Source organism: Morus notabilis, unplaced genomic scaffold, assembly GCF_000414095.1.
Source record: "Morus notabilis unplaced genomic scaffold, ASM41409v2 Scaffold1445, whole genome shotgun sequence".
Taxonomy (NCBI): domain Eukaryota; kingdom Viridiplantae; phylum Streptophyta; class Magnoliopsida; order Rosales; family Moraceae; genus Morus; species Morus notabilis.
In genome coordinates, this window is record NW_010362731.1 from 235169 (window position 1) to 260506 (window position 25338).

The 25338-nt window shown below is 34.7% G+C and overlaps 2 protein-coding genes across 4 annotated transcripts; one reads left to right on the top strand and one right to left on the bottom strand.

The window, feature by feature from the left end:
• Window positions 1–2170: 2170 nt before the first annotated feature.
• On the bottom strand, window positions 2171–9474 carry LOC112092430. The gene is made up of 10 exons (XM_024168576.1): window positions 9002–9474; window positions 7994–8037; window positions 7452–7572; window positions 7233–7359; window positions 5962–6611; window positions 5363–5645; window positions 4616–4901; window positions 3628–3789; window positions 2913–3371; window positions 2171–2776 (listed from the first exon to the last, which is right to left on the bottom strand). The coding sequence occupies exons 1-10, from the start codon at window positions 9195–9197 to the stop codon at window positions 2501–2503; spliced, it is 2604 nt and encodes an 867-aa protein (XP_024024344.1). The 5' UTR covers window positions 9198–9474; the 3' UTR covers window positions 2171–2500.
• An 8543-nt stretch (window positions 9475–18017) lies between these two features.
• Window positions 18018–23291, top strand: LOC21393935 (carboxyl-terminal-processing peptidase 1, chloroplastic). Of its 3 annotated transcripts, XM_024168569.1 has the most exons (12): window positions 18018–18430; window positions 18524–18643; window positions 19250–19387; window positions 19935–20039; window positions 20175–20343; window positions 20849–20925; window positions 21318–21362; window positions 21466–21549; window positions 21822–21860; window positions 22026–22088; window positions 22458–22587; window positions 22659–23291. In XM_024168569.1, exons 1-12 carry the CDS (start codon window positions 18089–18091, stop codon window positions 22712–22714), a joined length of 1368 nt encoding a protein of 455 aa, XP_024024337.1. In that variant the 5' UTR covers window positions 18018–18088; the 3' UTR covers window positions 22715–23291. The 3 variants fall into 3 exon arrangements, 2 of the variants coding, with proteins under 2 accessions (XP_024024337.1, XP_024024338.1); XM_024168570.1 differs by lacking the exon at window positions 19250–19387; XR_002902590.1 differs by lacking the exons at window positions 22458–22587; window positions 22659–23291 and having other exon boundaries at window positions 21466–21612; window positions 22026–22065.
• Window positions 23292–25338: the final 2047 nt, after the last annotated feature.

The following is a 25338-nucleotide window of genomic DNA, read 5'->3' on the forward strand; positions in this document are numbered from 1 at the left end:
AATTTGCAATACAACTCTTTGTTGATGCGTCCAAAATAAAATTGCTCTTTTGGTTCTATCCGCATCTTGATTTCTCTCCATGCTTAGTTGTCCAAATTGTATAAACTTGAGCACTAATAAGATCTCTAAACCATGATCCAGAAATCCTAATGACTAGTTTGTAAACTTTAGCGCCGATGGGATCGTAACGAAATCCAACGTACCCTGAATAGGCCGTTAGACAATGTGCTTGGAAGAAGCTTGTATTCCATAGTTTCTCAAAATTTCGAAACACGTTATATTCAAAATAGTGGTGACATGAAATCTTCAATGACATGATTAATTAGATGTTCTTCGTCGTCTTCATCGTTGTGGATAGAGAGAAACCCTTGTGCTAATCTTTTTATTGTCATCTTTGAGGCATTTGAAAACAAAAGACGAGGTGTTCTAATTGTTCCTGTTGAGGAGATGTTTGTTCACTAATGTTTGGTCTTCCGTCTTTGACAAGCGTATTTATGAGAACGTACCACGGTTTTTCAACATATTTCGACCGTAGTAAAGACTCGCGATGTTTGTTAACAAAACGTTACCATGTTTCTGCGTCAAATAAAATTGAAATTTAAGGTAGTATTCATCAATGGAAAAGTAGTGAAAATATATAGTTAATCCGCCAACTGATCTGCAGGAGCTTTAGAGAAGCAAATAATTTCATATATAACCCTTAATAATTAGAATTGGTCTTTAAAATTGAACCCAATCCAGTAAGACAATAAAACGAAGAAGGACCAAAAAAAAAAAAAAAAACACCAAGCGCTGGTACAAACAACAATGATCTTACCATATTAGCACGTTGAAGCTCAGCCATTGTGACTTGTGTTGTTTTAATGGAGACGGTTTAATTTTACGTCTTAATTAGTGTTTAACTAATCACATTATAGCATGCCATTTAATATATCTATATATAAAATAAGAAAAAGCTAGTTAAAGAATATTTTAATTTTTTTAAATGATGTAGCATAATCTGATTGATTAGACATCATTTAAGACACTAAAATTAGACAGTGATCGGAATCCTTTTATTTACTTATTGGTGAATATTATTGTTTTAACCGTGTGATATTATTGAGACCGTTGTAATAAATTAGATAGTTAATTAACAAAATTTAGGCAGTTAATGTGATTGAATTATTATCACGTCGCGTCATTAAAGTCTATATTTGATGAGTAACCACCAAAGAAACCTAACCGTTAAAAACTCATCCACATATATATATATATATATATATTGAAATTCTAGTTTCCCTAAATCTCCAAATTGAAAACCCTAATTTTTGCTGAACACCCAAATTGAAAAACCTAATTTTCTCTAAATCACAATGGAGCTACGAGGCACCACCACAATAGTTAGTTGCACAATGGGTATCCTAAGAGCTCCTGACGACGGTGTTGCAAGGCCAAGATCATAAAGGGCCTCATAAGCCGAAATCAGAAAACCCGTGATATTGGTGTTGGAGTCTAGAGGAGTGTAATTGAAGATCGCGCGCGACTGCAAAGAAAGCTCCCAAAGAAGATCCATCGACTGCGACGACTTGCGTCGATGACTTCGAGCTATCAGTCGTACCGATGACAGAGGGAGAAAGTTTTTTTATGTTGTCTGTTATTGTTTTTACCAAGGAGATTGTCTGCTAGGGCTTCAAAATATTACCCATTTATTAATCTAGGGGTATTTTTGGGTTTTAGTTCGAGGTAAATTTAGATTTACACTAAAATTGCTATTTACTAATTTGCTAAACTTCCTACCACTATTTGTTGTTTCCTCACTAAATTGGCATACTTTCTTCTTTCTTCCTTAAATATTAACTTAAAAGGCTCAAAATTCTAAAAGAAGAGCACAAAACTAAATAAGATGGTCAAGAGTTTGTGGAATGTTTAACACCTAGGCAAATGTACCAAACACTAACATGTAGGCAATCGACAAATCATCATGTGATTATAAAGGCTTGTTCTTTTGAGTGAAAAACTCAAAAAAAAAAAAGACAACTCAAATTACAACTTTATTCGAATTCGTAGTCTTTTAAGTGTCATTTCTTATAAGTTAACGGAATAACTAGCCATATGTAGTAACACAATTTAAATAATAGACTTGCAAAGATTTGCCAAGATATTTAGTAAAATCCCATGCCTTGAGAAGTGCAGTAAGAGAACCAACTTCTTTACTATAAGAAAAAGAGAAATAGAGAGCAGAGACAAATAAATGAGAAAAGGAAATAAAAAAAATTTTAAAAAAAATAAAAAAAGGAAATAGTCCACTAACCCAAATTAGCACACATGTTCCTACGTTAAACAGAGCAACAGATAAATATGTAGAATACAACCTCGCGGGACAGGGCAGCAGCCGGTGAAGGTCTCTTCAGACCAACACATGATACATTAATTATTAATCAAGACCGCGAAATGCCTCTGATTGGCCACTTTTAAACTCACTACGAGACCCTGAAAAACCAGGAGGGTGATTTTAAGATTAGTAGCTGTTTTGCCATAACTGTTGGGACTGCTTAGAAGGTTGGCCCTGTGAGCTGCCAAGAGAAGCATCCCTTGAGTTTTGTTGCTGGTGTTCCAGGGACATCCCTGACTGAGAATGGTAGAAGTTCGGGTAACCGAGAGCCCCAAATTGCTGAGAAGGTTGCTGTCCTTGCCTGAATCCAGCGTGCTGTTGGTTTTGCCCCTGGAAGCCATAGTATGTATTTGGCAGCGCTCGGGAGCCAGGTCCATGAACCCACATGGCTGAGTTCTCGTTCTGGAAAAACAACAAGAGAAGTCTCATATTTGAGTCTCAAGAGGAGAAGAAAAGGAAAACATGATGAACTTGTTGGTCAAACAAACAAACCAAAGTCATGCATTTGATTTCATGAGTCCTTGAAGCTAAGAATTACCTGCTGAAGTGACATTAAATGGTTGGCATCCTTGTACTGAGAACTTAGGACATCGTCATAGCTGAGGGTTGTGCCGCTAGGTGCTGTGGGAGGATTAACAGGGAAGTTTCCTCCAGGAATGCTGGTTGAACTCCCAAACCCATATCCCGAAGCAATAGCAGCCGACTGAGGCAAGCTGCTAACAGAGACGCTATTTTTGTATTGTGGTAGCACAGCAGCCAAAGACTGATGGTAAGTGCTGTTACCAGCAAATGCTTGCTGGAATGCTGATGGCATATATGTGTAGTTCTGAGGCACGAAAGGATAACTGATCATGTTGGCAAAATGTCCCAAAGGAAGAGTAGGTTGGGAATATGGGTGCACAAGATGTTGTGGAAGGGCAGGTCCTGTAGCAACGTTAGCACTGGGTAAGGTCTGTTGAGTTGGCTGCGGTGTAGAAATACTAGTTGCTCTCAAAGCCTGAAAACAAGAACAGATTAACAAAAGAATCATAAACATTGAACATCCAGTTTTACATGCATGTCATTTCCCAATCCTTTTTGTACGTTGTTTTTTCTCCTCAAAATTTCTAAATGAATACGCTGTATAATGGTTTTTCATAAAATTGCAGCCTACATATTCACATATATTGGTTATAAATTGGATGAGCATCAAACATCCCCCAAAAGAAGAATTGATTCAAGAAATCCCGTGAAAACTAGAGTAGAGAGGGCACCTCTGGCATGGACATGATGGGACCACTTATAGAAGAAGTCGCGTTGCTATATTTAGTTTGCATCGATTGTGTAATAGGGAAGGGTGAGTAGGGAAGATCCTCTCTCACAGTCTGAACAGTTGAAGCCAGTAAAGTGTTGGGTAATGAATTTGTGTATGCATGCTGTAATGAGAATTCGCAGCGTGAGACAATATCAAATTTAACTAATACAACATTTGGTCCAGCTATACTTCATACAAAACAAATTTCCACGTACAGATTCGACCAAAAACAACAATAGCAATAATGTTGAACACAAACTGGAGATACGATAAAGAAATTAAAACACCAATAATGGAAAGTAACAACATATCCTATAGAGGCATATTGAGGACAGGCTCAACACCATGACCCCTTAAAATCTTGAAGATGGTATTCTCTGCTTTTCTTTACTGCGGTCAGTACCTTTTGACAAATTCTCAGCTCGACTCATACATATCCTACTCTATCTAACATTTCATGCATATCTATGTCCGCGCACAGAGGAAGCAGCTCCATTTAATATGATCATAAGAATAAACACAATTGTAACGTAAAACAAGTTAGAAACAGAACAACGCTCAAGCTTATTGTTAAGAAGGTCCTTTCTGTGGATTGCAGCATCGTATCATCAAATAAACTTTTTAGTTCAAAAACTTCACTTTTCTTTTTCCAGCTTTACCCTAGTTTTATAATTTCAAACTACGTCAATTAATGTTAATGGTTAGATTATGTTGTGTTCCAATAGTTTAAATTCAATATTTTGAGCTGGGTGAGCCCTGCCCCTGGAGAATGAGTTTCTCATCCAAAGGGCATAAATCTCTGGCTTTGTACCATATCGACTGACATTTTAAAGCAGAGAAAGATCATCACAAATGATCTCATTAATAAACTCATTAAAGTCTGTAATTTAAGAATTAAAAGTATTAGACCAACAACCAAAATAAGTGTGCTTAATAAATAATATTACCATGACACTAGAGAAAGGAGCAAGATTCTGCATCTCTGAGCTTGTCTGTGGATGACTAAATTGTGCATTCAACTGTTGAGAGCTTTCATAAGAAAATCCAGGTGCAGAAGAAGGGAAAGAAAAAGAGTACTGATTCCCTTGATCAGCTTCAGCAGTTTCCTGTTTCAAGGCCTCTTCTTGTGAAACTGAAGGAGAATCATACTCCCCAGCACTTGCACCTGTTCTATGAATCAAATTTCCATCCGAGGTAGCTCTGAGATGCTCATCCCCATAAAATTCAGGATTTCTGCAAAAGAAATAATGTGTGTTTGGAACCGTTTTTGAAAATGGTTTTCACGTATTTTGAGAAACAAAAAATGAAAATGAAAACGAAACGACGTTTGTTTAGCAAATGTTTTGAAAACGAAAACAGTGAGAATGGTTTTTGTGAACGAATTAGAAAATGGTTGAAAGTTGTTTTCACTTTTCTGTTTGCATTTTTTAGTACTTATCAACAATATTATAATATATTAATTAATAAACACGATTTCACTTTTTTATTATACTCAAAACAATCTCTTAAAAAACAAACCAAACGCAATTTCAGAATCGGTCCCAAAATGATTCTCAAAACAATCTCATTTTTACCTTTTATTGAAAACAAAATCATTTTGAAACCAATTCTAGACGCACCCATTAATATCTTTAGAATACGTAACCAACCACCCATCAGTAAATGAGAAACACCAAAGTATGAACACGTAATACCTAGTATCAGACTGCCCAATTGTAGAGACATCCACTGATGCAGGTGTCTCCTCCAAGTTACTTTTCATGGACCTGGACGCTAATGCCCCCGAACCGGAAAGAGCAGCATTAGTGCCGGATCCAAAACTTCCAAAACTCAGGTGCAGACAGTCTGGCGTGTGCAGTTGTAGATGATTTGGAATTACAACAGCAGGGATATCCTCTTCAGGTTGTGCTCCCCGATCATCCTTTTGTAAACTAAGTTGCTGTAAGTTTGCAGCTACTGATGAAGCACTCTCTTCAGCTGGGAATTCATAGTTTTGGTGGACAAATGAAGATTCACATCTTAGAGATCAACATAAAGTCATTTCACAAAAAAGGGAAAAAAACATTCACATCAATGCTTCACCCAGTGGGACAACAACTTTTATTTTCTACCTTCATATGCAGGTTCCAGTATTTCCCATTAAAAAATAAGCGTACAAAAATTATCTGTGTTATATAAATAATGGACAGATATTAAATGGTCAATGGTCAACGCTCAACAGAAAAATCACAAGAAGTTTGCATGTAACAACAATAATAAGAAGCTGGAAGAAAATGTGAAGTATCATAGTTACCTGTTTCATGCTCATAGGCATGCCCATGTGCCTGGTAGGAAGACATGTCCTTATATAGGTTATCATCAAAAACGGATGCACCTCCAGAATCATCCTCTTGTATATTTCGACCAGATACAGAAGCATGCCCAATATGATTGACGTTAGGTGACTCATCAGGACCATTTTCAACTACTTGAACATCATCTAATTGGGATTTTAAATGCTGATTGGCTCCATCCAAGGGCAAGGTAGACGAATTTGCATACAACTCAGAGTCTGCAGATGCCTCCATGACAGAGGACAAACTAGCAGCTGGTGGCTGCTCAATCGAAGGCCATTCATCATGAGAAGCAAAGTCTTCACTTGAAATGACCCCTCGCTCACTGTGTAACTCTAACTCCGTAGATCCATGATCTTGGGACAAATGCAAATTGTGATGAGATACCGGAGGTACATGGACATTTTGATGATTGACACTGTGGATAGGTAGGTTTGGCGTGGTAGAAAACTTGCTATGTGGTCTTCCCATCTTAACAATATCAGCCATTGAAACTTGACCAGGGACACCCAGCCAAGCAGATTGAAATCCAGATGAAGGCTGTGAAGATGAAGATATTACATCCCCAGTGCCTACCGTCCATGCCTTACTTTCTGTAAAGACAGGATCACTGCAACAAATTTTACACAAAAAATGAGAAGCGCTAAACTCCCAAAAAACAGGTAATCAACACCAGAAAATACATCATCTCATGCTAGCAAAAAACAATAATACATAAAGACCAATGCCACCACAAGATAAACTAGAGCAACACGGGTGTCAGCTAGCAAAGTGTCGCAAACTCTTTTCTTTCTCACCGACTGAAAATCAATTGCAACTCTCATAACAAAGTAAATGTAAATGGGCCGACATGATCCAAATGCAATTTAATCCTTAGCTGAAACAACGGCCGAAGATAAGACAAAAAGATATCATAACAATCGCGTGCACTGAGCCAGAAAGCATGTGAATGCCATTGGAAAAACTATGCAGACAATCAAAAAGGTAACGCAACCTAATAATAACAAATAGAAAACTCCTAGAGTTTTCAGCTCCTTAACCACTAGAAACAATATTCACAGAAGACACAAGTACAAACTCTAACACAGTACGCAAAGAAACCAATAAAAAAGTCAGATCACTTATTCACTTTACCCACTCTTCAATTGAAAGAGAGAGGGAGAGAGAGAGAGAGAGAGAGAGAGAGAGAGAATTTAAGGAGTCTATTATATTTCATCCTATCAGTCATCACCTTTGGGGTGGAGGCCGTCGACTCGTGCTATTTCCCCCCACAGCAGATGCAGAAGTTGAAGATCCTGCATAAGCATGTGTTCCATTTTCCTTCTTGTACGCAGATTTACCATGAAAAGCACCAGATTCTGACAAAAGAGCTCAGAGGTTAGTCTATGTTTATCACCTCCAATTAAATTTCACACTAATTAAACCAAATTGCCTTGCAGTAGCCCCATACCATTAGAGCTGAACTGGTTTGGACCCCCACGTCCAGCATAACGATCCCCACTACCCTTACTACCACGATTTGTATAGTTATTAGTACCACCACGAGGTCTCAAATCTGTTGTATCCTTGCTCTGTAGCAATGAGAGAGACAAGTAAAAAAGATCAGAAGCAGTACATAATTAGAAATCACAGAAAAACACCAGGGAACAAATGCATGCTAATAAACTGATCATCATTTTCAGTGTATCCAAAAAACAAGCATCTTGATCATCTAACCAGTAAATACCCAAGTGAACCACATTCACACAATAAGTGGATGAAAGACAGACACATAGAGCATGTCATCCGTAAATCAGAAAGCTGAAAGCCCAAGCAACAAACCCACCCAAAGGTATAACAGAAAAAGGAGAAAACAATATCATACATAAACGGTGAATTGTCAATAAAGCGAATTCAATAACTATACAAAGCATATGATTTATAGCTGTTGTTAGGTAAATAACCAAATTGAACTTGAAAGTAAAATATAGCGCATTTTCAATACACACGCACCTCTTTTTTCTTTTCTCGTTTGCTCTTCACTTCATGAAAAGGATCTACAAAAGTTATAAAACTTTACATTAGAAGTCACTTTCAACAAGAATAAAAAGTAAATAGTATCTCAGTGATTCAAGTTTGATACCCATATCAATGAGATGCAAACCAGGATCCCATCGGACAGTTTCAAAAGTAACTTGTTTCAAGAACTAATTATTCAGCAGGACCATAAAAATTTATAAAATTTCAATTCATTCAGTATTGCAAGTAAAATAAAATCCCATAAAGAAGCTACGTTGATCAAAAAAGTTACAAACATACGTATAATCAATAATGTTTTTGTGTGTACATACACGTTTTAGGCACATACATGTCTAATGCAAATAATAGTACACAGAGAAAAGAGAAGGGGCAAGGGGAGGAAAAGTGAACATTCAAGAGCACACTGACATAGCTGATCAAATTTTCAACAAAAAGAGAGAACGAAAGAAATAGCAAAAAGCTTAATCAACAAAAAGCAAAACAATACTATTTCTAGACAGATGAACAGAGTTTCTAGCACAAAAACAGGTCAAAAGAAACACGCCCAAAAAGAAAAAACACATGTTTCGTCCAAATATATAATAAGAGGAAACAATTTCAATCATCTAGTCAGGGATTTTCACCAATCTCTTAAACCCTAAAATAGGAAAAACAAACCTTTACGACCAAAAAACAAATCCCTCACATTCTTTTATCCAAACCAAGCAACCCACAAAAACAAATTACATAAACCTCCAAACCCTAGAAACCAAAGTTCCATCAGAATATATATATATATATATTTTCCCCAATCTCTATAACCCTAAAATAAAAGGGGAAAAAAACAGAAAGAAAAAAATCATCCACCGTCTTTTTAATCACTAATCAAAACGAGCGAAAACACAAAACCAAAACTCCATAGATAAACTTCGGAAACCTAAAAACCAAATCAAACCAAAAGAGAAAACAAAAACGAAACTTTGGTCGATGAGAGAGACAGACCTTGGGTGAGGAGGCGATTAACGGTCTCGTTAGGGTCCATGTTACAGTCCTTGAGCATGGCGTAGATCTCCTGCTCCGTACAGTTATTGACAATCTCCTTCAAGCTCTGAACAATTTTCCTCGACCCAGACGGAATCCCCGATATTCCATTACTCCCCTTCCCATTGATTCCTCCTCCTCCTTTGCCGCTGCTCATCTCTCTCTCTCTTTCTCTCTCTAAAACTCTCTCTCTCTCTAGAAGAAAAGCCTCAGATCTAGCAAGTCGCCTTCTGGTTTTGGTTTCTCCTGGGGTTTCGGTTCGTTTACGCCGCGACCAGAAGAAGAAGGCGAAGGAAAAAGCGAAGGGCAAACAAAAGGGAAAGAAAGAAGAAGTAAGACACAAAGTACTGGATAAAGTATCTGAGTAAGCTCTCTCTCTAAAAACTCTACCCTCTCTTTCTTTCTCTCTCTATGCACCGAGAAACCTCTCTCTTTTTCTCTCTCTTTCTCTTTCTTTTCGTCGCAGTCTGAGGATGCGTTTGATTGGGTGAAAAGAAAAAACAAATAGAATGAAAAAAAATCTTAATGTTTAGTTAAATTTATAAAAAATAAATAATAATATAGATAAATCATAGAAAAATAGTCATTTTAAATTTTTTTCTTTATTTTTTTTATAATTATCCTTTAATTTTATAATATATTATAAAATTATTATATTTTATAATATGCAATATAATATAATATAATATGATTAATAATAATATAGTTATAAATTCTAATATATTTATTTAATATCTTATAATAATATATTATATATTATGATGTAATTATATCTTATAATCTAATATATAATAATATTAAAATATAATATAATTGTAATATTATAACAAATAATATCATGATATATTAATAATTGTGATATTATTATTTTATCATATAATATGATCTTATTAATTATATTATATTAGTATAATTATGTTTATTATATTAATAAAAATATAATAATTAATATAATTAAATATTATTATAATTTTATAATTTTAATATTATTATCAATTATAGTGTAGATTAAATAATGTATTAATTATAATATATTCATTTAATATAATATAATAATATTATATTATATTACAATTATATATATTAGCTTCCATCCGGCACTACTTCTAATGCCTGACCAGTCCAAAAATGAACTACAACCGTTGGATATCAGTTTGATGGCCCTGATTTAAAGAGAAAAGTTACTTGGTTTCTGGTGAAAGGGAGAGGTAGTCTAACATGATGTAATGACTGAGAAAATTTTAGACTTTAAATAATACAATTTATGTACTTAAGTTAAAAATTTTCTTAGAAAATATTATATTATATTTTGTGACTGAAGTATTTATGGAATCAATATCAATATTCCTAAATTTTGTAGCAGATTTCATGCTAAGTTCATGTTTTACGATCAAATAGATTCAATCGATAAATTCTCGCAATAATTTTAAGGCGGAAGAATTTTCAGTACATATACAGTTTGAGAATCTTAATTCCAAGAATCTCCAAGCACAATACGATGTTAGCAGCGTACAAAAAATCATTAATTGCCGAACAGTTAGGTTGAAGTCACGACAAAAATACTTATAGTAAAATGATACAATGTGAGCTTGGGAGTTGACACAGTCGGTAACAATGTCATTCTTAGGATATAATGCAGAAAATTTAAGTTTAGAATTTGTTTAGTCTATAATAAATTTCAAGACTTGAAACAGTTCAAAATATTACGCGAGTACGAATTTAATGTGTTATCGAAGTAGTTGGGGATTAATATTGAACTGTAAATAAGAAGTAGAAGAGGAACAGTCAGAAACTGAAACTTTTTGTCGGCTATATTACTTCCTTACAGTCAGTATAATTTTTATCACTTTCAAGGAAAAGTTAAGAGATGAGACAAAAGTACAATAGTGGGTTAAGTTTGGTTAGATAAGTGTGATATGATAGTGGTTGGTGAAGAGAAATTATGGCATACTTACCATTTCTTTTCTCCCACCTAGACCGGCCATGCTTAAGGAATTTGAACCCAAAAATTTAGTTGATTAAGGGAGTTGATTTGGTATTAAAAATGATTACCAACTTATTGTTGGGAATAATGTCCTAGAAACATGAGATGTAATAGGATATTTATTATTTAATTAATAAAAGAGTTTATTCATCATTTTATGTGCTTATATTTATGAATATCAAATAAAAATTCCATGATTATTTATGTAACCTTAAACATAGTATATAAGTGTTATATACAAGATGATAGTGTTTAAGGATAATAATCAAAAACATTGTTCATAATGAATTTAATTAAAGTTCAGAATCTTTAATTAAAACATTATTAATACATGTCATTCCCATTTAGAATGGAACGGTGTTATCTGCACTGTTAATATGGTGAGATATTGAATGAGTGTATTACGCATAATAAGATTATGTGGAATATGGACACAGACACAAAATGAATTTCTAATAATTTTCGTTAAGCATAGAAATTCTAATTGAGTCTACCGATGGTCATATATAGAATGATCTTAATCCTGAGTTCTTAACAAACTCCTATTTATGGATATATGTCTTTTGATTTACTCGGTACGGATTTCAAGACCCTGAATCTCATTCCTTGTATTTTGGAGACATGATGAAATAAGTAGCTGGGAATGTTATTATACGATATGGAATCCATTCTTTTTTGAGAAATAAGTAGATAAATAATTCTCTTGAGTGTTGATTCGGTACTTGGATTAGTAAGAGTGCTATGGTTCATGAATGTGTTTTATGAATCACTATCCATTAGAGAATCAATGGTACTCAAGGATGCATATATAATTAGAGAGGTTAACGGATTCTACCTGACTCTAATTATGAATTATTTATGGAGGATTGAAATATATGCAATGGCTATATCAAATTGACACTTCATAGTTTAGAAGTAATTAATGTCTATAATTTCGAGAGTGCAATTCCAAGTTTATAGTGGAGTAACTATTGAAATTAATAGAATTAATTAATTAATTAAAGTGTTTAATTAATTATTAAGTTTATTGGAGCTCAGGATTATAGGTCCATAAGTTCCCACGTCGTCCTTGTAATTCTACTAGACACAAAAGGCAAAATGGGAATTTTAGAATTACGGAATTTTAATATTAAATACTCAAAAAATAATTAATTGAGAATTAATTATTATTTAAATAATGTGATTATTTAAATTTGAATTTGAATTGTGAACATAATTTAAATTTATCCTTTTAAACTTATTTGATAAGTTGTTCAATTTAGAAAATCCCAAGGATGGCCGGCCACAATAGGATAATGTAAAGGAGGATTTTTTTTTCCAAATTCAAATAGGAGATAGAGATTTGATTCCTTTTTGAAGTTTGACTTCTACTCTTTAAATATGAGAATGATAGAAAATTGTGGACACAATTTTTGAAATAATTATTCAGCCCTAAAAGTTGGTGGCCGAAATTCTCATATAGGAAAAAAAGAGGAAAATTTTTTCTCCCAAAAAATTCCACATCGTGCATGCGTTGGTGTTTGTGAAAATTCGAGTGTTTCAGAAACATGTTTTGTCTCACGTGTGCCCACACACACGTCTACGTGGAATCAAGGAATTGACGTGGAAGACTTTGGTTTTCTAAACACAAAGCTTAGAGCAAGGACTGTTCGTGGACAAAGAACTCAAGTTATCATCCGAGTCGGCTTCCAGGTATTTTTCCAGATTGAGTTCTTGATATATAAATTAATGCGATTAATTTATTCGTGCATAAATTAATATAATCTACAGAGTATCTCAAAAGTTTTATAAAAATTTTTGTTATACACGATCCGCCTTTCCCCACGCTTCCGCAGCCGAATTCGATTCAGCAACCAACACTTGTCTATAAATGAAACCATCATAAGCTAAGCCTCACTTTTACTCTATTCTTCTTTCTTCTTCACACCAAAACCGGATTCACTACAACTCCAAGCCTCCAAATTTTTCTCCACCATTCCGCACCAAACCGACCTTTCCTCTAGTCCACATACACTCAAAAGTTTCCATATATCTCACCATAAATCTTAGCTTAAGTTGGAGGAGAAAAGGAGGATTTCAAAGGTTTTCAAGAGAAAGTTCTTCAAGGGTAATTTCTTGAACTTTTCTCCATTATTTTTCTAGCCAACTTTAAGCTTAAAATTATGGATGTAATTTGTGGTCCTTTGAGGCTATGGTTTGTAATAACGGTGTGTGAATTTTATGTTAGTTTATGTGTTTGAGATTAGTTTGATTAGTATTATGTGGTATGTTTATGCTTCGTATGAGTTTGTCTATTTTGGGTTAGAGGTAAAGTTTTTCCGGTTACTTTGAACGCGAAAATGAGGATACTAGAGCGAGATTTTTCAGTTATTCTAAATTCAAACTTATAGTTCTCAATGTTTTAAACGTTTTTCTATGACTGTGACAAAACTCAGTTTTAACTCTAAATGCTAGTTTTAAGCCATTTTCAAAAATGGCGCAATGCTGTCCAAAACAGCTTAAAAAAAAAAACTAGCAGCCACTATGGTAGCCAAATGAAGCCTTTAGAGGCCGAATCTCAGCTTTCTCGAAAACGATGATTTTAGATCCCAACAGGATGAATAATTCTCTTAAAGAACAGATTTTTAAAATCTGACTCTATGATATAGTAAAATGCAAATTTCAGAAACTACATAATTTTAACCAAACAAAACTAACACAGTTTTGGTTTTAACGAAAGTTTAGCAAAGAACCCAAGATGTGATTTCAGTAAAATACTATGGTTTTAGATATCGCTTTAACGAAAAACAATCATGAGGAAAGACTTCAAAAAAAAAAAAGTTTCTACAACATAGTTTCACAGTGGTTTACAAACTAACTGTAAAATTTTCACAAGTCGGTATTCGAAAGAGATTTTATAATGGGATTTTAGGACTTGTAACTAGATAAATGAGCAATCGGTTTTATACAAATCGAATGATAGTTTCTTTTAAAAACTTAATAGTTTTCAAGCAAAATATCTCGATGGGCACTTACGAGCACAATATGTTAGGTCCTTAGAATTACGAAGATTAGATATAGGTCTAACGCCCACATTAATTCAAGAGACCCCGCTTAAGTCTAAATTTTAATGGTCTAAGAGTTAGAACGTCGTTATTAAGTTTCTAGGCCGAATTGGACCTTAATATCATAACAAGTCTAATGAGCTAAATTATGGAGAATAAGTTACTAGATAGGGTAATTGATTTTCAATCTAGGCAAGTTACTAAATTTATCTTCTTTCGAATGCCTATTTTGAAATTGTTTCATATGTTATTTTACAGTTAATTTGTAAACCACCATGAAACTATGTTTTAGAAACTAATTTCTTGAAATCTTTCTTCATGACTGTTCTTCGTTAAAGCAATGTCTAAACCCATAGTATTTTACTAAAATCGCATCTTGGGTTCTTTGATAAATTTTTGTTAAAAATCAAAACTGTGTTAGTTTTGTTCGGTTAAAACTGTACAGTTACTGAAATCTGGATTTTACTATATCATATAGTCAGATTTTGAAAATATGTTCCATTTATAGATAAGTTGGTAATAATTTTTAACACCAAATCAACTCCCTTAATCAAATAAATTTTTTGGGTTCAAATCCCTTAAACATGGCCGGTCTAGGTGGGAGAAAAGAAATGGTAAGTATGTCATAATTTCTCTTTACCTACCACCATCACATCACATCTCATCCAACCAAAACTTAACTCACTCTTGTACTTTTGTCTCATCTCTTAAGTTTCCCTTGAAACTGATAAAAATTATACTGGCTGTAAGGAAGTACTTAGCCGGCAAAAAATTCTAGTTTCTGACGGTTCTTTTTCTACGGTTTATTTACAGTTCAATATTAATCCCCCAATATTTTGATATTACATTAAATTCTTACTCGCAAAATATTTTGAACTATTTCAAATCTTGAAACTAATTCTAGACTAAACAAATTCTAAATTTAACTTTTCTGCATTATATTCCAGGAATGACATTGCTACCGACAGTGTTAACCTAGTTGTCCGGCAATTAAAGATTTTTTCTTCTTTTAAAATGTCAGAGCGTTTTTTTTCGATATGCTGCTAACATTGTGTTGTGCTTGGAGATTCTTGAAATTAAGATTTTCAAACTATATATGTACTGAAAATTCTTCCGCCTTAAAGTACAGTGAGAATTTATCGATCGAATTTACTAAATCGTAAAACATGAACTTAGCATGAAATCTGCTACAGAATTTAGGAATACTGATGTTAATTCCACAAATCTTTTAGTCATAAAATATAACATAATATTTTCTAAGAAAATCATTGGCTTAAATACATAAATTATATTATTTAAAGTCTGAGATTTTCTCAGTCATTACAACCGTTGACACTAGAGTTGTCAGAATGTCACGTGCTATTATGGATAGTGTTGGAAAATGATTTGCCTTGCTCTTCCACCACTGTAAGATGTTCAGCTTGTCGTCATCGATTACAAAATTTGATTCAAAATATTTAACTAGATCGGTAGATGCTTGTGTTGATGACGATCCTAACGCTTTCTCCTCTAGGCCCCGAACTGCTTCTTGACTTCGAAGTTCCCTGTTCTTTTTGACCTAATATGTATTTTGCTTCATACAAACTAAATAATTTTACTAACATTTTCCTAGCTTCGGTAATAGTTAGTTGCATATTAATACCTAAATTTTCTACCGTAGCAGACATTAAAGATTCGTTCCCATCTAATTCGCATCTAGGATCTAAAATGGTTGCTACTGCATATAACATAGGACAATCGGCCCAATAAATTTTAAATTTAGCTTCCATTAGCTTAACTATGATTCCAAAAAGTTATGTATCCCGATAAATAAGAAAATGTTTCTGAAATATTAAATAGTTGATGCAAAACTAAATGTACAGTAAGATAATAAACTCAAGAAAGTAATTCAGTTGCATTATAGAAAACTTCTAAAAATTTTAAAAAGTACTCACCAATTTTCCAATTTGTATCGAAAATTAAATGCTCACCGTGCTTACTGTTCACATACGTTGTGATGATCTGTTGATACGGAAGTGCAGTCGTCAACATTAAGTAGGTGGAGTTTCACCTATGTCTCACATCAGTTGAAACCTTTCTTTGGCGCATCTGACTGTTCCTGTAATATTGTCAGAATTCTTGAAGCCGAGCTCTAGAACTAGATATGAAGGATAAAGATTCTCTAATATTTGTTAGATGAGAGGAAATATGTTCAATTCTTGCTTGTACTACTAAATTTATTATGTGACACGCACATCGTTGATGAAAAATTTTACAACCAAAAGGTGGTTTCAAGTTAAGTTTAAACATGTTAATTGCAGCCATGTTAGGTGATACATTATTAAAAGTAATAGTTAAAATTTTATCTTCTATCCCATAAAACCCAAAAATTTCCATTATTGTTTCAAAAATAGCATTGCATTATGAGGAAATAGACATAAACGAAAACCTATTATTCTCTTTTGTAAAACTCATTCCTTGTCGACATAATGCGCCGTGACGCATAAATATTCAGTTTTATTGCACCCCTTCCAAGATCAGAAGTACAAGATATAGTAGCATTAAAAGCCCTAAAATTATCAACTAGAGATTGTCTCATTGCATAAAATACTTTCATGCAATCAAAACGAGTTGTGTTTCTACTTACCCGTTTAAATTACGGGCAGAAAGTCATCTGTATGAATTCTTCAAACACTGCATCATCTGCAAAAGAAAGAGGTAATTCGGCACTAGCTAAAACTTTAGCTAGTGCCTCATGAGCACGTTGTGCATCGTATGTAAAATTTTACAACTCTTGTGATGTGAGTGATACTGTTTGGGAGTCCACACTCCCACCTTGGTGCCACGGTAGCCATACTTTCCAATGTTTATTCAGATGACCAGTACCCCCACTCTTTTTATTAGAAAAGTGTTTTTTATAATATTTACATACCATTCGAATTTCTATTTCACCTGTTTTTGGATTTGGTCGGGGCTCCTCTGTGAAATGCTGTCATGCAGGAGCCGTTCGCAGTTTTTTTCTCCTGCTACGTTCTCCAACTTCCTCGTTGTGCACTGAAGCATTATCAACCGGAATAGTTTCTAGTTCAGTGGGGTTGGAGTTGTGGGCCAACATTTCATCCTCGTAAAATGGCTCATCACCAAGCTCAGGGAGCATAGTAAAATCAAGGAAATTTGATCCGGCCATTTCTTAAAAAAAATATAAACTGTTGTTAATTTGTTCATTTATAAACAATAAACAATATAAATAAACTTGAGTAATATAATATTATGTATCAAAATTGATAAGTAGAATACCTTTTTTTCTGAAATTTCTTCAAATTGATTGAACTTTGTAAATAAAAGAGCAAGAAAATGAGTAATCGCAAGAGAAAAGCTTAGAATCAATATTAAATAGACAAGATGAGAGATAGAATGAGAGTGAGATGAAAAGTTGATAGTAAATTATTGTGGTGAATGTTGTGTGGGATTTAGGGGTTTTTTGAGCAATTTCTGACCAAGTGACCGTTGGGCCCATCGCGTGCCCAACGGTCACTTGGTCGCGTGCCTGGTGGGTTGAATACGGGCTTGGACTAGGCCGAACAAGGGCTGAATCCGTACTTGAGCCGAAACAGGGCTTGGGCCGGGCCGCAGACTTCAAAGGCTAGGGCCAGGCTTAGGCCGCGGGCTAAGAAGCCGCGGCATAGCCCTAGCCCATCTTACGTGTCGGGACGGCACGACCTGTAATAATACTATCACAGGCCGTGTCAAACCCAACACTGTTACGGGCTGAAAACGACCCAGTCCATTTGATAACTCTAAACTCTACTAAATAACGTGTTAAAAAGAGTAGACATAGACGGTCGGACCCATTTGACAATTCTAAACGCTACTAAATAACGCGCAGAAAGAGTATACGTTTCGCTTACGCCATAAATTAACATAAATTATCAAACACCCGCGAAACACGCATCAAAATCCCACCAAACTAACGTCTTAACCTCACTCCTCCTCACACTCACACACACTCACTCAGTCTTCGCCCAAAAAAAAAAAAAGAAGATGAGGTTGCCCTGCAACACTTCACCCCCACTCTTCCCAATCCCAATCCCACAATCTCCCACCTCTAATCCTCCATTCATCCCCAATTGGACCAAAAAAGCCCTAATTGGAGCCCTCTCCTTCGGCCTTCTCATCTCCTCCCCTTCTTCCCTCGCGCTCCATTCCCCATCTTCCCTTCAATTCCCGCCGGAGTACTGCCGAGAACAAGATTCCGAAGATAGGGCCGAGACCGGCTCCGATTCGGGCTTCACCAACGAGGGAGTTGTGGAGGAAGCTTGGGAAATCGTCAACGACAGTTTTCTCGACGCCGGTCGCCGCCGTTGGTCGCCGGAAACTTGGCAGGTGAACTGAAAATGAATTCTTTTTCTTTAGCTTGCTTGGATTGTTGAATTTTTGGTTTCCGAAAGTGAATTGTTGAAATTTGAATTGTTGCAGCGGAAGAAGGAGGACATAAGGAGTACTTCAATTCAGACAAGATCGAAGGCTCATGAGATTATTAAGCGTATGTTGGCCAGCTTGGGTGATCCTTACACTCGCTTCCTTTCTCCAGAGCAGGTAATTAGTTTTCTTTCACTTTCTATATATATCTTTATTTTTAGCGAATGAGACGAACGGTTTAGTCCAGAAATTTATGAGCCTCTTTTTGAGCCGAGCGTTAGGAAATGCGACGTTGGTTGAAATCGATATTATAGGGCACCGTTAGCAATAAGCACCGTCCACCAATAGAAGATGAGTCCAGCAACAATTCGGATGGGACTCACCTTCTATTGGTGGTGATGCCCCCAATCCTTCTTAAAAGATATAAATCAAAATCATTTTGGCTTTACTATTTCCTGAAGACTTGTTTGGTTGGACTATTTTCTTTTTTAACTTTCCTTCGAAATTTTTTTTGCATATGTTCCAAAAAGAATAGTCCCTAAATTTCCCAAGACGTGTTAATATTTATTTATTTTAAATTTCAAATATATATTTACATGTTTATCATACATACTGTTTGTTTCTTTTTACCTTTGTTTTTTTTTTTGTTTTTTTTGTTTTTTTATCTTTGTATCTGCAACATTGCTTGTGAGTAACATTCCTTATGTATACTGCCATTTTTACTTACAAGCTTTACAGTTCTTTTCTTTTTCATGGCTATCTTGCTTTCTTCTACATTGAAAGTTCTCCAAGATGGCGAGGTATGACTTGAGTGGTATTGGAATAAACATCAGGGAAGTTCCAGATGAAAATGGTAGTGTGAAACTGAAGGTACTAGGGCTTGTATTGGACGGTCCTGCCCATTCTGCAGGTGTGAGACAGGTAGCTTCAGAGCTAAAATATACCAGAATTTATCTGTTTTTTCTCTGTGGTTTGACATTCATTTTTTTTTTTTTTTTTTTATTTCTCCTGATGATTTGGGTTCCAAAGTTCTTGTGTTACAATATTTGATTTGCACAATGTTTGACTTGGTGCTTCTACAATTTATTGTTGTTTTTATTGCCCTTTTATTTCTTTTGGTTCTACAAGTTGTTAAATTTGGAGTTTCAATCACTTTTCTCACATTACAATGGAGATGGTTTACACCACTGAAATTCAATCTCCTTGAATTTTTCATGCCTCTCCTCTCCATTTTTTCGTTTGTTGTGAGCCCCCTAACACCATTCTTTTTTCCCTATGCACGATTACTTGTTTGGATCTGCTATTTGTTGTTGTTATTATTTTTTTCTTTTTTGGGTGGGTAAACTGTTTGTTGATTTTAGTGACTTGTGAAACAAATATTATTTATTTTGATATCATATTTCAACTAATTACTTGTTATACATAAATTAGTATGTCTAAGTGGTTAACACTCTGTTACTTTGGTTAGGGGGATGAAGTATTATCCGTTAATGGAATGGATGTGGCAGGAAAATCAGCATTTGAAGTGTTATCTTTGTTACAGGGCCCTAATGAAACATCTGTTACCCTGAAGGTTGTGATTCTTTTTGTCATAAATTTCTTGCTTTCTGTACAGAAAAGGTTGTCATTTTAACCAATTTTGTTCGGTGCATTTTTCTGTTACTCTTTTTTTTAGTATTTTGATTTAGATAAATATTGTTATTCTTAGGTCAAGCATGGGAATTGTGGGCCCATTCAATCAATAGAAGTTGAGAGACAAGTTGCTGCACGGACCCCTGTATTTTACCGGTTTGATAAAATGGAAAACAGTGGCGCGTCAGTTGGGTACATACGCTTAAAAGAGTTCAATGCATTGGCTAGAAAAGATTTGGTTATTGGTATAATTGAAATCAATGATTCTTGCACATTTTATCAGTTTGTTGAATTATCTTTGATGTAAATTTCCAAAGGAAAAACATGTTTTTTTCCTCCTAAAATGTTCTGGTTTCTAAACATCAGCTTACAGGGAAGGAATAATGGTATCCATGTAATCATGTATGCCCCCTTTCCCTTTGCAGTCTAGTTGAGAAACCGAACAATGTACATATATGAACTCTTGGATTGAAAAAATTAAATGTAAAATATACTTCGTAGGCAGACTCAACGAAGTAGGCCTTTTTTATTGCCTTGCACTTTGTAATCATGTGAACAACCCGAAATTAGTGACAATTTTCTCCTTTGTTATTTGTCTTCTGAATACGTTATTTTTGTTTGCTTGGATGCTTATGCTTTGCCCCTTTATCTTAGCACACGTGATTAGAATCCCCAGTTTTTTAACCTAGATTGGAGTCATCTGGTTTTAGCTTCTCGTATGGTGATATCAAAGAAAAATGTCGATTGCAGCTATGAAACGACTCCAAGACATGGGTGCATCATATTTCATTCTGGATCTTAGAGATAATCTTGGAGGACTGGTGCAGGTTTGTACGATAAGTTTGCGTCTTATATTTAACTTGAGTTAATGTTTGGTTTAATGATGTAATTATCCATTCGTTTAAGGAAGTTTCCCTCAACTCATTACAAATTGGTTTAATAATTATTCATTCATTTAAAGAAGTTTCCCTCACTCATTAGAAAGTTGAGAAAAACACTAAACCTAGACAGTTTTTTTGTTGTACCTTCATGTTGAGAAAAACACTAGACCTAGACATCATTGGCCCAAACTTTTGGAAGTCTTTGGATCCGCATGTTAAATTATTTCCATTTGATGCCTGCAGCCAGTTTCGTTGGATCTGTGTGTTAACTTTTTTACTTTCTTACAATTGAATTCTATAATTTGGTGTATCTGATTCTATATCTTGGCAAATTTCAGGCTGGAATAGAAATTGCGAAACTCTTTCTGAATGAAGGGGATACCGTAAGTTGATTTATGAGATTTAAACCCTTAAGATACATGAACTCTTTTTCTTAATCTCACGGACATAATTATAGTATTCTTTCTTCTCTGATGCTTATAACAGGTGATTTATACTGTTGGAAGGGATCCTCAATACCAACAAACTATTGTTGCCGATGCTGCACCACTAACGAAAGCTCCTCTAATTGTATACCTATACTGCAACCTATTCTCTTTTCATTATTTCATTTAGGAGACACAAGTTTTATTGGTGAACCTCTTAACTCCTTTGTCTCCTTCGTTCCCATCAGCATAAGTTTTTGTGTCGTTGATTTCTTGAAGTCTTCTGTACCAACTACTTGCGAAAAGTTGCAGTCTACTCTCTCTTTCTCTCTCTCCTCCTCTTCTTCCCTCTTTTATTTATTTATTTATTTATTTTTATAAAGTTATGAGTGGGATCCCGTTTCAATTTTGATACAGGTTTTGGTGAATAACAATACTGCTAGTGCCAGTGAAATTGTAAGCAGTTTGTTTTACCAACAATACTTACTGCTTTTTATTAGCCAAAAAAGAGAAAAAAAAAAAAAAAAAAAAAAAAAAAAAAAAAAAAAAAAAGAAAGCAAAAACACCGATTGCTTTGGCTTCCATCCGATGCATTCAAAGTTATGGTGGTCCTTCTTGCAGGTTGCTTCTGCTTTGCATGATAACTGTAGAGCTGTTCTTGTGGGCGAAAGGACATTTGGCAAGGTCAGAATATTTGGTCTGGTTGTAATATTTTAACCTTTTCCTTATAATTAATGGATCTTAATCATATTGTCTTAGAACTTGGTTCAGATAAACTTGGTCCATCTGAACCTATACTAAAGAACCTTTGAGTGAAACTGAAACATTCCCCTTCATGGTTGAAAGTAGAAATCAAATTTAAGTGTTTCCATCGGTCCAGCTTTGAATATGAGTTGCCCCTATACACTCATAGGGGCAACTCATATTTCTGATTTATGTCATTTAAGCGTGCGTTTTGGAGGCATCGAAATAAATCAAGTAATTTGCAACATATTTATATATATATATATATATATAAATTATTCTTAAGGTATGGTTACTGTTCCTTGACAGGGTTTGATACAATCTGTATTTGAACTTCATGATGGATCTGGTGTAGTTGTCACAGTCGGGAAGTATGTGACACCAAATCATAAGGACTTAAATGGCAATGGAATTGAGCCCGATTATCATAATTTTCCAGGTAGAACTCTTCACTTTTTGCACTACAAAATTTTTTTAGATTGTTTAGTTTGACAAACCTTCTATGCACAGCTTGGAGTGATATTGAACGACAACTTTCACGGTGCAAACAAGTTCAGAAAGGATAGCTCATCCTCACACACACATGGATTTAACTGAATCCATTTTAGCTACAATATTTGTCATTATTTCTACCTCAGCCCGGGTAATTTCCTGCATAGAATCTGCTAGAAAGGTGCTGGATAGGCCCAAAAGCTTAATGCCATTAATTTGGAGGTGCAACTGGATCAGGCTGCTCAGGGTTTCTTTGTGAGTTAAGTACATATACTGACCTAAGAATGCTTCCGTACAAAAATTAGACTGGCAAACATTGAAGAACAGCACAATCTTTTTTCTTTTTGGAAAAAAAAAAACCTTTTACCTCGTGTAAATCACCTCAAAAGCAGAGTTAAAAGAAGAACCGCACACAAGTTTTTTTATTGGAGAACAGCATGTAGCGGGTTTTGCATTCGACTCGGCAACCTAGCATTAGAGAATATGATCTGCTCCTGGAGAAAATTATATCGTCCTCCTAAGTGTGTGCTTGGCGATGAAAATATTGCCATTTCACTTGGGTGCTTCCTAGATGAAGCCCACACCCTGTAATCTTGTGGAGACTCTTTATTTCTTAAGACAAAGATTGAATCATGAATAATTTTATCCCAATTTTTCATCTTCATTCGTTTCGCCACATGAGAAGGGACTCATTTTGCTCTTCTTTAGCCAGAAATGAACGCATACGGCATACATATATTGCATTAAAGACGACCATATGGATTTGAGTTGTTAAAAAGCTCATTTTCTGTGATGTAAACATTGTGCCTTTGGTCTTGGCGAGTCTTGTGATTTACATATAAGCTTGTCGGAATTATGTCACTGAATAGATGTTAAGAGAGTAACCTATCATGACTCACCTGCAGGCTGCAAATGAGGTAAAGAAGATGCTCGTTTGCAAGAAAAGAACCAAAGCAAAAACTTTGCTAGATTGTGATTAAGAAAGGCTAAAAAGCCTTCTTCAATATGAATACGAGGAACTCTTTTTTTTTTTTTTTTTTTTTTGTATTATATATATATATATATATGTATGTATATATATTTATTTAAAACCTTAACTTCCATTCAACTGCAGAATCAGTCAATAACCATCTTGCTTATCCTCTCTCAATCGTTTCAAATCTTGCCATTTCTTTTTTATTTTTCCGATTGGAGAATTGGATATAACAGCCGTTTGTTTCTCAAAAGCATGGTGAATTAATTCGTAGGTCTGATGATTACTAAAAGATACTAATTTTACAACAACAAAAAATATTCGTAAATTGTTTAAAGGAAGGATAATTACATCTTTATAGTGAAACAAATGGTACAGAGGAAACCCCTTCCGAAGTGAAAAAAGAAAAACGTCATAAAAACTCGGATGAAAAAGACTTGGCTGTCCTTAAGTAAACTTTGTCGTTGTTGTTGTTGTGCTTTCTTTTTTCCTCTTTTCCTTTTAAAATTGCTGCTAAGTTTGTTAGGTTCCTTAATCCCGATACTAAAGGGCAAAAAGTATCGAGGTAAGCTAATCGTGAACTCGAAGAACAACTTCAGAGAATCCAAAATAATAGTAAACTGTTTTTGCAAAAAAAAAAAAAAAAAAAAAAAAAAAAAAAAAAAAAAAAAATTTTTTTAAAAAAAAAAAAAAAAAAAAAAAAAAAAAAAAAAAAAAAAAAAAAGAAAAGAAAGAAGAAGAAAACTGATATATCAGCCCAGTTGAGTTCAATATAGGATGATACTTCTTAATCAATAAAGGATGAGAGAGAAGTTCTGCCTCTTGATTACATCAGTCCAATGGTTTGGTTCTCATATGTATTGTATAGGATGATACTTCTTAATTAATAAAGGAAGAGAGAGAAGTTATGCCTCTTGATTACAACAGTCCAATGGTTTGGTTCTCAGATGTATTGGGAAAATGTTTAGGAAAATTTAGAGGAATGCCCTTTGTTGCGTTTGTTTTTACGCGGGTATTATAAAAAGTATTATAACACTTATTGTAACACTGATGTTTTGTTGAATGTTTTGGATTCAGGAACCAGTAAATAATTGTGCAGAGAATAAATGTGTAGAAACGTAAAAGACATAAGAATTGATATCATAGTTCGGTGCGCACACTTACATCTGCGGGGTTACGCCCAGACAGTGAACATTCCATTAAGATTAAAAGATTACAAGCACTAAGATGATCTTACACACTCAAAGACACCCTCATTGACAATATCACCGTTGTGTTGAGTCTTCTTAGAGGATTTATTCAGCGAGCACCACTCGTCTTTATAAAGCTTCCTTTCAAAAGGACAACGTTCGACAACCAAGGAACAATCTTGAAGATCGTTCACTCAAGCACACATGTTTTACAGACCCTTTTCTGCAGAATGTTTCTCACTCAAAAACCATACATCTCAACACCCGCTTTCAGAATCATGTTCACTGATTTTCATCCAGCGCATCATCACCCTGTACAAGGCAAGTTCATCCTCCACTGATTCTTTCCATAAACAGAGCCAATCAATCAGCCGAAGTCAACCAAATCAGCCACCAATCAATATCAGCAAAATCAGTCCAAATCTGGAAAATCATTCCAAATTTGGTGTAGCTAACCCAAAATGGAATTTCCTGTTTCTTTGAATTCATACAACCTTTTGCCAACAAAAATTGCCAACCAAGAACGGCCCTAACA